This window comes from Perissodus microlepis, chromosome 16 (assembly GCF_051167445.1).
Source record: "Perissodus microlepis isolate ML-2025 ecotype Zambia chromosome 16, ASM5116744v1, whole genome shotgun sequence".
NCBI classification, from domain to species: Eukaryota; Metazoa; Chordata; class Actinopteri; order Cichliformes; family Cichlidae; genus Perissodus; species Perissodus microlepis.
Window position 1 is genome coordinate 27,203,675 of NC_140476.1, and position 12,972 is coordinate 27,216,646.

General features: G+C 42.0%; 1 protein-coding gene across 1 annotated transcript in view; it reads left to right on the forward strand.

Annotated features, from left to right (window-relative positions):
• The first annotated feature begins 7,346 nt into the window (after window positions 1-7,346).
• htr2aa (5-hydroxytryptamine (serotonin) receptor 2A, genome duplicate a) overlaps window positions 7,347-12,972 on the forward strand; it is an 89,391-nt gene continuing 83,765 nt past the window's right edge. Inside the window, exon 1 of the mRNA XM_084954759.1 lies at window positions 7,347-9,460. Within this exon, the coding sequence (XP_084810885.1) occupies window positions 9,019-9,460 (442 nt within the window). The 5' untranslated portion in view covers window positions 7,347-9,018. The remainder of the gene's footprint in view (window positions 9,461-12,972) is intronic.

Genomic DNA, 12,972 nt, shown 5'->3' on the forward strand with positions numbered 1-12,972 from the left:
TGCTGAGAACAAAAAAGGTACTGTATCAACAAGCACTTTTGGAAACCATTCAGAAGCGTGAGAAACTCCCTCCAGAAAGCAACAAAGCAAAGCTGATAATAGAGAAAATTGTTGACTTTATAGTGCTTGATGACCATACCCTTTCTGCTGTGGAAAATGCTGGTTTTCAAGGCTTAATGGAGCATTTGGTGTTGCCAAACTGCCATTTCATCTCCAAGCAAGCTATCCCAGAGATGTACAAGCAGGTGTCTAATTTCCTCTCTGAATGTTTGGAAAGCATTCCCACGTTAAACTTAACAACTGATATTGGGATCTCGGACGTCTGTCCATCGTCATTTCTAAGTCTGACCACACAAGTTTTACTTTTACACTATAAAAAAGCAGTGTTGCAGACTAAACAGTTTCATGGTTAGCACTCAGGAGAGTCCATCTCTACAGCTATGGAGGAAATGTTGGAAAGAAAAATTTTGAAGAATTAAGTCCACGTTATTTTGCAAGACAATGCCAGCAATATAACAAAGGTAATGGATCAGCAAGGAGTTACAAGTTTGGGATGCTTTGAGCACACGTTGCAAGTCGTGGTGAATGAGGGACTGTTAGCACCAATGTAGTGGATGTGACGCTGTGGTAGTTGGAAGAAAAATAGCGGGTCACCCTCAACACAGGCATATTCACATTTAGAGGACATTTGAATGGAGCTGAATATGCCACCAAGAGGAGAGTGTGTGTCAGAAACGGTGACGTCATTCTAGGTTAGATTAGATTAGATAGACTTGTCGTTCAGTCCATACACCACCAGTGCATATTAGAAAATATGCTGCCTGGCTCAAAATAGTACAGCAAAGTATGTTGAGATCCATAAAATGGACATGGAATAAAGAGCAAGAATGAGGGCCCAAGTTTAATCACCCTACCTTATGATACATTTAATATTATCATTTGGCTATTCTTATCATTTCAGGGACTTCACAAGTGTAGAAACCTCAAAACAATCAAAAGCTACTTTAATGGTAGAGGTATGGAACATGGACGAGGTTTTGAGGAGAACTACAGGGTGGGCCATTTATATGGATACACCGTAATAAAATGGGAATGGTTGGTGATATTAAAGTCCTGTTTGTGGCACATTAGTATATGTGAGGGGGCAAACTCCTCAAGATGGGTGGTGACCATGGTGGCCATTTAGAAGTCGGCCATCTTGGATGCAACTTTTGTTTTTTCAATAGGAAGAGGGCCATGTGACACATCAAACTTATTGGTAATGTCACAAGAAAAACAATGGTGTGCTTGGTTTCAACGTAACTTTATTCTTTTATGAGTTATTTACAAGTTTCTCTTTGTTCACAGCCATTGACATGTCGAAGAGGTTAACACGTGAGGAGCGGATCGAAATTGTGTTGATATCTGGTGAACGCAGTAACCGGGTCATTGCAGCAGATTTCAATGCAAGACACCCTACGAGACCACCCATCTCCCATGCTACAGTTAGCAAACTGCTTGCTAAGTTTCGTGAAACTGGTTCAGCGTTGGATTTGCCAAAATGTGGACGCAAGAAAACTGTCACTAATGAAGAAACATCAGTGGCTGTCCTAGCTTCATTCAGCAAGAGCCCACAGCGTAGCACTCGCCGCATGTCACTGGAGAGTGGCATTAGTCGAACATCCCTTCGACGGATATTAGCTACTCACAAATGGCACCCTTACAAACTCCAGCTACTGCAGCATCTCAACGAGGATGACCCAGATCGGCGCACAGAATTTGCAGAATGGGCAAAACAAAAATTGGAACAGGAAACCCAGTTCACGCGGAAGATTTTGTTCAGTGATGAGGCAAACGTTTATGTGAATGGTGAAGTTAACAAACAAAACCACTGCTATTGGTCTGACACTAACCCACATTGGATGGATCCTCCAAGACTGTTGGAACAACAAAAGTGATGGTTTGGTGTGGTATATGGGGTACAACAATAGTGGGTCCATTCTTCATCAATGGAAACCTCAAGGTTGCTGGATATTTGAAATTGCTACATGATGATGTGTTTCCCTCTTTATGCACTCAAGCTGGCACGTTCCCTGAGTTTTTCCAGCAAGATGGTGCACCACCACATTATGGGTGCCAGGTCCGAGCATTCCTAGATGAACAGTTTCCTGGAAAGTGGATTGGTCGTCGTGGGCCAGTTGAATGGCCCCCAAGGTCTCCCGATCTGACCCCCTTAGACTTTTATCTTTGGGGTCATCTGAAGGCAATTGTCTATAGTGTGAAGATTCGAGATGTGCGGCACCTGAAACTACGGATACTGGATGCCTGTGCTGGCATTTCTCCTGCGGTGTTGCTATCAGTGTGTGAAGAGTGGGAGAAGAGGGTTGCATTGACAATCCAACACAATGGGCAGCACATTGAACACATTTTATAAGTGGTCAGAAACTTGTAAATAACTCATGAAAGAATAAAGTTACGTTGAAACCAAGCACACCATTGTTTTTCTTGTGACATTACCAATAAGTTTGATGTGTCACATGGCCCTCTTCCTATTGAAAAAACAAAAGTTGCATCCAAGATGGCCGACTTCTAAATGGCCACCATGGTCACCACCCATCTTGAGGAGTTTGCCCCCTCACATATACTAATGTGCCACAAACAGGACTTTAATATCACCAACCATTCCCATTTTATTACGGTGTATCCATATAAATGGCCCACCCTGTACATTAGATTCATCAGAGTGACATAATGTTTGGCAGTCTTGGAGTCAGCAAAGAAGACTCCTCGGGTGGAATCTACAAGCCCAAGAGACTTGAAAGTGTTTTGGATAAAATCCAGGAAAACACTGTAAATCCTGTTCCTCAGTTAGCCACGACAATTGCAAATGTGCCTCAGTGAGCCAACCATTCAGCGCTCAGACAATCCACTGCTGTACTGGAAAGTCAACCAACCTCGATTGCACACTCTGGTTTCTACAGCAGCTAAATTTTTCTGTGCACCTACAACAAGTGTGGAGAGTGAGAGACTCTTCAGTACAGCCTTTATTGTTATTGATGAAAGGAGAAGCAGCCTGACAGCTGAGAAGGCTGAAATGCAGATCTTTCTAAAGAAAAACCTCCCTCTCATGTTAAAGTGGACACATTACAAAAGGGTTATTAAAAGAATGAGCTTTTTTTTTTTTCATTAGAGTTTGGGCAGCTAACGTTTTATCATAAAAAAGTGGTATCGTGCCATCCCTAGTTAATAGCATAGGGACTGGGCAGGTAGAGAGCTGAAGAGTGGACAGACGGAAATCGGCCGAAAGGGGAAGAGGAATCAAGAGGGTGCTCTCAAATAAACAGACGCCTGAGACACTGAGACACATACCAGAGGAACCAGTACAAGGTTGAAATCACCAGAATGCTAAAGACAACTTAAACTAAACTGGTTACCACATCACTGCAATCAATGTAATAATCTGGCAATCAATGAATGAGTCCTTTTATTCAGGCAGTGATCAATGGATGTTGCTGGTGTGCCAGCGAGAGGCCAGACTGGATAGAGAGCACTCCCTCCGGGAGGACATCACACAGCTGGAAAGACCTGTCTGTATTCACATGCTCACAAAAAAATGGGTAAAAGGGGGAGAGAAAGAGAAGATGAGAAAGAGGAAGAAAATAAAGAAGAAGAAAGGAGAAGGATAGTCCTGTTAGAGGAGGATAAAAGGGGGAAATCTAGGAGCTGACAGGCACTGATTGACAGCCTGGCTCTAATGGATATCTACTCCCTTTTCAGAGCACAATCAGGTGAGGAGAGTGTGAATCATGCAGAACCCAGATGTTCAGAGGCTACCTTCTGGTCCTGAACACAGGTACTTTCATGCAACAGAGCACAAAAGCAATGTTGGAGGGGAATGAAACTTGTCCATTACAAGTCATGGTTGTACACAAGGCATTGTAAAAGGTACCTTTTAAAGTGAGCTGAATGGTTCCCAGTATTCCTGGGTTTTAGTCAGACTTCTACACAGAGATCAGTCCAGAAAAGCAATACTGCAACATCACAAATCATGCTCATGACTTCTTTTTTGGTTAAACTTCCTACTAGTATTAGATATTTAACACAAGGTATGAAAATCTAGGTCGATATGTAATCATTGATGTCACTCATGTATCTGAAATGAGTTTAAAAAATATCTGAATTGTCTGAGTCATGTCCACTTTTGAATAACTAATGTGTTCTTGTACAATCTAACAGGTCCAATTGTACACATAAGTGGGTCTGTATGGCAGACTTTTGTTGTAATGAAGAATTCCTTCTCTGCGCTCCACCTAGGCTGTCAGATGTATCCAGAGAACAGTTGCCTTTCCTCCAAGACCCCACAGAGTGCCCATCAATTTCTAACAGAAGAGTTTGCCCTGATGTCACAACATTGATTTTCCTTAAGCTCTCTCTCTTTGATCTGAACTGCCATGTTGCTCTCAGAAACAAACACTTGAATAATACCTGCATTTTTATATTGGATTATGTTGGTTAGTATGTTACCCACTCCCTCAAGAGGTGTGCTCATTTTTGATCACCTAATTTGCGCTGCTTATGGTGGATGGCTTGCATTCATACATTTATGGATTTAAAAAATAAAATAAAATCCCAATAGCAGTGTGCTTGTGGCCTCTGTAATATGTACACGACTGAAAAAAATGTGGACAGTTTGAACACAGCCTTTCTGTATAGTACAAAGCACTATGAGCTGCTTCCGGATATGAATTTACTTTTTAGATGAATGCCTAATGTGTTTGGAAATGTGAGATTGCTTGTAATGTGTTTATATGAGTTAGACTACAGTCTCCTCAGTTCTCCTGCTTAATATGAAGCTTTGTGTCTTCATTTAGAGTAGACTAGAGGATGGAAACCTGCAGTAAATCTGGAATTGACTACAGATTAAATTTTAAAGTTTAACCTTTCATACACATGCATTTCAGGCTTTAGCACTCTTGGCTCAGCATTCATTTTTTGATGAGTTGATGTCATTCATTGACCAGTTGAAATTGTGAATGCTTTGCTTTACTTGTGATTACGAGCTGAGTGTTCAAACACCAGCACAGATGGCAGAAAACTAAAATGCATCTGTTCAAATGTATCTGCACTTTCCGCCAGCCAACCAAATCATGTCGTGATTGGCAGCCATCAAAAATCTTCTGGTATAATTCTGGCTGGATGTTTGACCATTTTTCTTGTCAGAGTTCCTTTAAATTGCTTTGTTTCCTGTCATTTACCCAGCTTTTCAGTGTAGTCCACATATTTTCAACATGGTTAAAATCAGGGCTTTGGGAAAGCCTTTCAAGAAGCCTAAGGTTCTCAGTCATCCAGGTCATCATAGTCTAAGTCTAACATTTCACCTCTCATCTGAGAAGCTTCTTTAGTGCTAAGAGCAATTTGTGGAGAGTCCCAGATTTTAAGCCCTATGGAAGTGTCCCCAAGAGGGTCATGGACCCCCTATTGATCTTCTACCTAATCACATGAGCCAAGGTGTGAAAAAGGGTGTGGGTCACAATCAGCCAAGGTTTCGGGTGAACCCATTGTGAAGCCTAGCCCCACCCTATCATGTGATTTCCTGAGGTCAAATGGCCCAGGATGTGAGTGAGAGTTAAGGTGTCTGGGGATGGATCTCAAAACTGGATTATAGATGGCATACAGTTTGTGTCATAAACCACCGCCTCTGTTCAAAGATGGTCACTCACAGCGGACATACATTGCTTCTTTCACTCCTCTTTCAAACCATCTGTCTTCTCTGTCCAAAATGTGAACATTGGCATCCTCGAAAGAGTGACCTTTGTTCTTTACATACAGATGGACAGCCGAGTCTTGTCCCATCGAGGTGGCTCTTCTATGTTGTGCCATGCGTTTATGAAGTCCACTTCAAAAATGTCTTCAAGGAAACTTAAAGAAGTCCAGATGCTTTTCTTTCCAAGGTCCTTACACCTTTCCAGAAGCCAAATGATAGCCTGCTTTATCCATTTAAAACATAGTTTTGATGTGTGTTTGGGAAAACCGTCCTGTTTGAAAACTGAGCTGTGTCAAGTTTCAACCGTCTAGCTGTAGATTTGAGGGTAAGTTGAATCATTTGTAGGTAGTCCTCATTATTCAATCCACTTTATGCAGTACTACTAGCAGCAAAACAGCCCCAGAGGCTTGATCCCATGATGATTGACAGCTGGCAAAATGGCCATAAAGCTCAATCTTTGGCTACGTCCACACGTACACGGGTATTTTTGAAAACAGAGATTTTCCGTTTTCGTTTTAAAAAATTGTCCCGTCCACACGTAAAGGCAGAAATGAAGGAAAACACTGCTAGGAACATGCCAAAGCAACAGGTGGCGATATATTCCTAACCGTGCAGAAATGTTGGCCAATCAGAAGTCTAGAAGCCTCGGTGGGAAAAAGTAAACAAAGCTGGGGCATAGAAGCAGAACCGAGTCGTATGTGTGGAGGGACGGTAACTGTGTGTGTATATGTAAGCATTTAAACACTGCAGAGAGTACAATTAACAGTAATAGTATTGTAGAAATTCATTTCACCGAAACAATAACGTGGCGCACAGTGTGACGTCAAAAAATGCGCACACCTTTGACGCTGCATTTTCTGCGTTGCCTTTGTCTCATGTGACCAAAATTTTTCTCCAGAAGGCATTTAGCTTGTCCATGTAAACAGTTGGAGCAGGTCCTTCTTTGTTGGTTGGCACTTTCTCATTTCATAAAAATGTAAAACACCTCACTGTGGACAATGATGCTGGTGTTCCAGCGGTTTTCAGGCTTGAGTCCTGGTGGTTCCTGGGTTGATCCTGAATAATTCTCTCATCTGAGGGTGACAACTGAGGTCTTCTCCCCGACCTTGGCAGTGTGGTGGCGACATATCTAAATAATTTGAACTTATATACAGTTGTTTAATCTGATGATCCTGGAAACTGCAGTTGTTTAGAAATGACCCAAAAAGCTCTGACCTCAACCCTATTGAGAATGTGTGTTCTACACTTAAAAGCCCGCTCTGTGCCAGGAAGTAAACTCATTTAAATGAAGTCTACAAATTTTGCCAAGAGGAATGGTCAAATAGCCAGGCAAGCTTGTTGATGGCTACAGCAAGTTTGACCAGTTGCACCTGGTCATGGTACAACTTGCTAAAGGACATTTTACAAATATATGTATATATATATATATATATATATATATATACACATATATATGAGAGAGGGGGCTTTGGCATATTGCTGAATATGGTAATGCTAGTAAAGTGAATTGAGAGAGATGCAGGTTTAACTTGAGTGAGAGAAACAGAGAGAGAGTGTGAGAGAGCGACAGAAGGAGGGAGAACAGGACTTCCAGATTCAGGAATAAGAAGAGGAAAGAGAAAGCGGCACAATAAATAGAAGAGAACGCTTGTGAAAGAGAGAGCGAGAGAGGGAGCATACCAATATGGTATGCGGGGGAGAGACCCTGGGTAAAAAGGGAGAGAAAGAGAGAGAGCGAGAGCAGGAGATCCCAGTGAGAGAGCTGCAGAGAGAGAGGGAGGGAGAGAGAGGCTGCATGTGAGAAGCAGCGTGAGCGAGTAGAAGCAGAATAGCATTCAGCTCCTGTTCACCACAGAAGACGACTCAACAACTTAACGGCACTCTCCTGGAAAGCCGAAAACACACGGAGCCTCTTCAGTCTGCTGATGGGAGAGAGAGAAGAAGTTTGCTTTCCTCCTCCTCCTTCTCTTCCTTCTGCTTCTTTTTTAGTTTTTTCCTTTTTGGAAAGTGGAGATGTGCAGAATGAATGATCAAGGTCTGTGAAGGAAGGACATCTGTGTTTATTCATGAAGGATTTGAAGAGTGACTGACATTTTCCACTGGGGGCTTATGCAAGTACAAGGAGGAAAAATGTAAGGAATATTTAATTCTCTGGAGGTCTAACATTGTTCTTAGTTACAGTGAACAAGGAATACTTTCTTACTATGAGTCAAGAAATGCGAGTGAAGGAAGGAAGGAGACTGGAAAGTTAGTGACACATACTCACACATGTCAGATATCATCATGTTCATCATCGATGTCTGTCAGCTGCCGACGCACTCTCACAGGTGCAGGGATGAGTTGAGACGAGAGAGCAAGGACGCTTGAAGATTTCCACACACATTAGGAAACACGCACGTACAGCATAATGACATCTGTGCAGGAGTGTCAGTTAGGATAAACAAATTCTGAACATTCACACGTAAGTCAGGGTTTGTGTCAAACTGATAACACCAGTGTGTCATTATAATATTTAAGAATGACCAGAGCTAGAGGGTTTTTTTTATTTGTTTGTGTTCTCATACTCCTTAAAGATCATACATTAAAGACTGACTGAAAAGAAACAAAGTTACTGAATAACTGCTTCAACCAGGCGATGAAATTCTGATTTGTAAGATTCCCGACTTCACATGGACCTGATATTTTTAACATGAACACAGCCTTGACTTCAAACTCCAAGGAGGAGAAACCTGCAACTGCCATCGCGCCAGCTTTGAGTGGATTCTATAATCAGATTTTTTTTGTAAATCACTGAAGACATGGGACCTAAAACAACTCTGTTCTGTTTGGGATATTTTGGGCAACGGAATACTTTTGTTTCTTTGTTTTCACAGAGCCAGATGATGGACTGTTGGCACAGTGAGGTTATTAACCAAGCGAGATATCATTTTTAAGCGTTTGGCATTGTCCTGTGAGATCAAACAGCTGCTCTTCTGGTTGCGCTGAATTCAGCAGAATGCTATTTTTGTTTCCCCGTTGTGGAGATGATTTTTTGATCCTCTGACAGTCAATCCGGGGACTTTTCTTCTTTTTTTTATTTGACATGATGGAGCAAAGAAGTGGTAAACCATATTGAATTACAGGTTAATTGCTCGAGTGATGAACGGTGTTGTATTTATAATATTCAGAGCAACGGGAATGGAAAACAAGTGAGCGATGAACAGACTTTCCTCTTTTCTCCGCCACTCTGACCCACTTTCCAGGCAGCGGTCCTGAGCATTTATCGAGCTGACACCATGAACCTGCATGGTGGCAATGTGTCAGAGTTGATCTCTAACACTGTCACAGCCGTTACCACTCTGGGGTCTAACCCCTGGCCTCCACGCGAGGAAGGTGGCCTCCAAAGCGGCAATGCCACGAACCTGGGCTGCCAGAGGAACAACGTGGTTCATAATGGCAATGACGCACAGCTGGGGAACTGGTCTCACCATAACGTGGTGGGAGTCTACGGGTCTCAGTGTCCTCCCTCGGAGCAGCTGATGCAGAAAAACTGGGCAGCCCTGCTGATTTTAGTGGTCATCGCTGTCACGGTCATGGGCAACATCCTGGTGATCCTGGCCGTCTCCCTGGAGAAGAAGCTGCAGAACGCCACAAACTATTTCTTGATGTCACTGGCAGTAGCTGACATGCTTCTCGGCATCTTGGTCATGCCGGTTTCCATGGTGACCATTCTCTATGGTAAGCATTGAGTGACACTCATATTGGGCTTCATTAAGTTGACATTTGGTGTGTTGCTGACTCGAGTCCAGCAGGCACAGTGCTTTGTTGTTGTTGATGTGGGCTTTTTTTCTCCTCAAAGAATGAATGGTTACATGACTAATGACTAAACAAACTCCACCTGCCTGCATGTGTAAAGCTTTGTTCAACTGCAAATCCTTTCTGAGACATTGGTGAGAGCAGGAAGTGAAGAAATCACATTAAATCTGACGTTTTATTTTGCATTTTGAAAAACTTATATTTGGTTTTTAGAGAACTGCTCTTGAAAATATGTTAGAATTCATGCATGGCTGTGGCTTGAGGACAGATGGAGAGCAGCAGTGATGGAGGTGTTTGGTGCTGTTGTTGTGAGTGAAGTGTTTACTCCAAGTGCTACTTCAGCACAACAAGAAAGGGGCACACAGAGGTGGTGCAGAGACCAAGTTACTGCAGTCCTTCAAATCACTGTTTCACAAAAATACGGCAGCATGCAAAAGTTTGGACGTCTTCAGATTTCTGTTACTGTGATGAACACAGCATGAAGTGATCTTTAAAAGGCATAAAGTTATAGAATAAAAACTTTCTTCTTTTTTTTTAGAAAAGGGAGAGTGACAGTAAATACGAAGAATGGGGACTCTTTAATAGAAATGACCAACTATTACCAAGTTGTGTCAGATTTACTTGTTGTGCTTGGTCACACAGTAGTCATCAGGAAAGTATTGGAGTTTTCAAATCTAACAGATCCCCATTTTCCAAGAGAATGCTATAAGAACAAAGCAAAAGGTAGCTGGTCTCAGCTTGGAAAGAAAACTGTCTGGACTTCTTTAAGTTGCTTGAAGATGCATTTTGGAAACAAGTATTGTGGACTAATATAGTTAAAACAGAACTTACTGAAAGCCATGAGAAAAAATGTGGGGAAAAAACAATGCAGAATTGTTAAATATAGGGCTGATCAGTCACACTTATATATCTGTTCCAACCAGTAACACTATGAGTGAGCAAGAATGAATTTCATTAAATATCAGTGAACAGTAAAATAAATAATAAATAAAACTAAAGATTAAATTAAAATATTTTCTATAATCCATAGGTGGAAGCTGAAGGTTTTACTATGGCCCTCATAGTCACCCTGATCAAAATATCAGAAATCTGGGGCTTTATTTCAAGACAGCTGCACATGCAAAGCAACCAAGAAATTTAAAAGAACTACAAACCTTTTGCAGGAAGGAAGAAAAGGCAAAAATCAAACAAAACAAGAACTGAACAAATCTTAGCTGCTACAAAGCTGCAATAATTACTGAAGAATGAGCTTCTAAGTTCCCAAAGCTTTTCTTCAGACTCCTTTACTTATTTGTTACTTTAAAACTGTTCTGGAAACAGAAAGTTGTTTTCTTTAAATCAGGTATAACATGTTAATCACTGACAGGTGCAGCAGATAACACTTATTATCTCTTCACCATGGCACCTGTTAGTGGCTGAGATATATTACAGAGCAAGTGAACGTTGATGGTGAGGGGTGATGTGTTAGAAGCAGGAGAAATAGGCCACATTGTGACAGTTAGATGACTGGGTCAGAGCATCTTCAGAACTGCAGCTCTTGTGGGGGGTTCCTGGTCTGCAGTGGTTAGTATCTATCAACAGTGGTCCAAGGAAGGAACAGTGATAACCAGTGGGTCATGGCCTGCTAAGGCTCAGTGATGCACACTAACTGGTCTGCATTGCTGCAGAACAGTCAGGGTCCCCATGCTAACCCTTGTCCATGACAATGGGCACGTGAGCATCAGAATTGGACCACGAAGGAATGGAAAAAGGTGAGCCGATAAATCACGTTTTCCTTTATATCATATGGAAGGCTGGGTGCATGCGCATCACTTATTTGGAGGACACCTGGCACCATTATGTACTATGGGAGGAAAGAAAGCAGGTGGAGGCAGTGTGAGGCTTTGGGCAATGCTCTACTGGGAAACCTTGGGTTCTTCCATCCATGTGGATGTTATTTGACATCCACCACCATCCATTTGAGATCTCAAATCTCTAATTTAAGCATATGTGGGGTGTGCTTGACAAATAATTCCGATCCTTGGAGGCCCCAACTCACAACTTTTTCAATGGAACAAGCAACATGGGGACCAGCACAATATTAGGCAGGTGGTTATAATTTTGTGCCTGAACAATGTATATACTACCAGCAATCACATAAAGCCATAGTACTGTTAGGTCAGATTCAGTTCAATTTAATTCAGTTCAGCTTTATTAATATAGCACCAAATCACTGTGGCACAGCCAAATAAAGATGTCGAGATGTGAAATGACCACAGTGAAACTCACAGTGGCTGCATGCCTGGTGTCTACTCCCAGCTCCTATTGTCTCATAACCCAAAATGAGGTTATTCAGAATTCAGAGACTGCCATTTAGCACAGCCTCTGGGTGTCTCTAGAAGTGCCTTTAAAGAAAAATGGAGACCACATAAAGGATGAGGGAGGGATGATTATCACAAAAAAAAGAAGTCCAATGACCCAATCAAGCTTTCATATTTGGGGTAAGTAGAGATGGCCTCTCTCTCCATTGTATGTAAGCACTGCTGTCATTTCTGGTGGTTCATGTGCTGCTGATTAATGCCGCAGGAAGCTGAGAGTTTCCTCTTCCCTCCTTCATTTTCTTTGTTGATTTGCCTCTCACTGTCCCACCATACCCAGATAACCTCTCCAAGACATACACACATACACCCACCTTCCACCGTCCTTCACTGTTGCCCATTTCCTGCTGATCCATTCTCATCTTCCTTGAGCTTCTCTGTGTCTCTGTAAATGTCACGAGCTGCTGCTCACATAAGAAGCTTTAAGCCCTAAGTAGCAAATTCATTTGCGTGAGAAGAAGTGCAGCAAATTAGTCAAAAGGAAGAGTGCTTCCAAAAGAACGACCTCCAGTGCCTATTACTCGCCTTCCCTGGTCTTTAATGAGAAGACAAAGGAACTCATTAGCCAGACTGATGCAAAACAAACACACACAAAGCAATTATTTTCTCATGTTGTTACACCGTTGCAGTGATTGTGATTTGTTTACTGATTCACTGAGCAAACGCAGCTTTGTTTCAGGGTGAAAAGGCATAATGATGATATTACAAGTGATCTTATGAAATGTGATAGTGACCATGAGTGAGATTTTAAGAGGTTATTATTGATGTCAAAAAGAAGATTATAGGCGAAATCAAGTGGCGAGGTTATGGATGGTTATTAACGAGGTCACGGATGAGTTTGTGCTGCTGAACTTGTCAAGATTATATTTGTAATGGGGTCAATAATGAAGCTAGGAGAGCCCACATTTTATGCATAATAATAAGTGAGATCACTGATAAAGCTGAACCAGTTGAGAGGCCCTTGGGCAAAAATTTATTGCGCAAGTGCCAAATTACCATTCCAGCCAAACCTCCTGTGCTGAGTCATAAACTTCTAACAGCTAAAACGGTGCAATTAATTAGAGAAAGTGTAGAAGC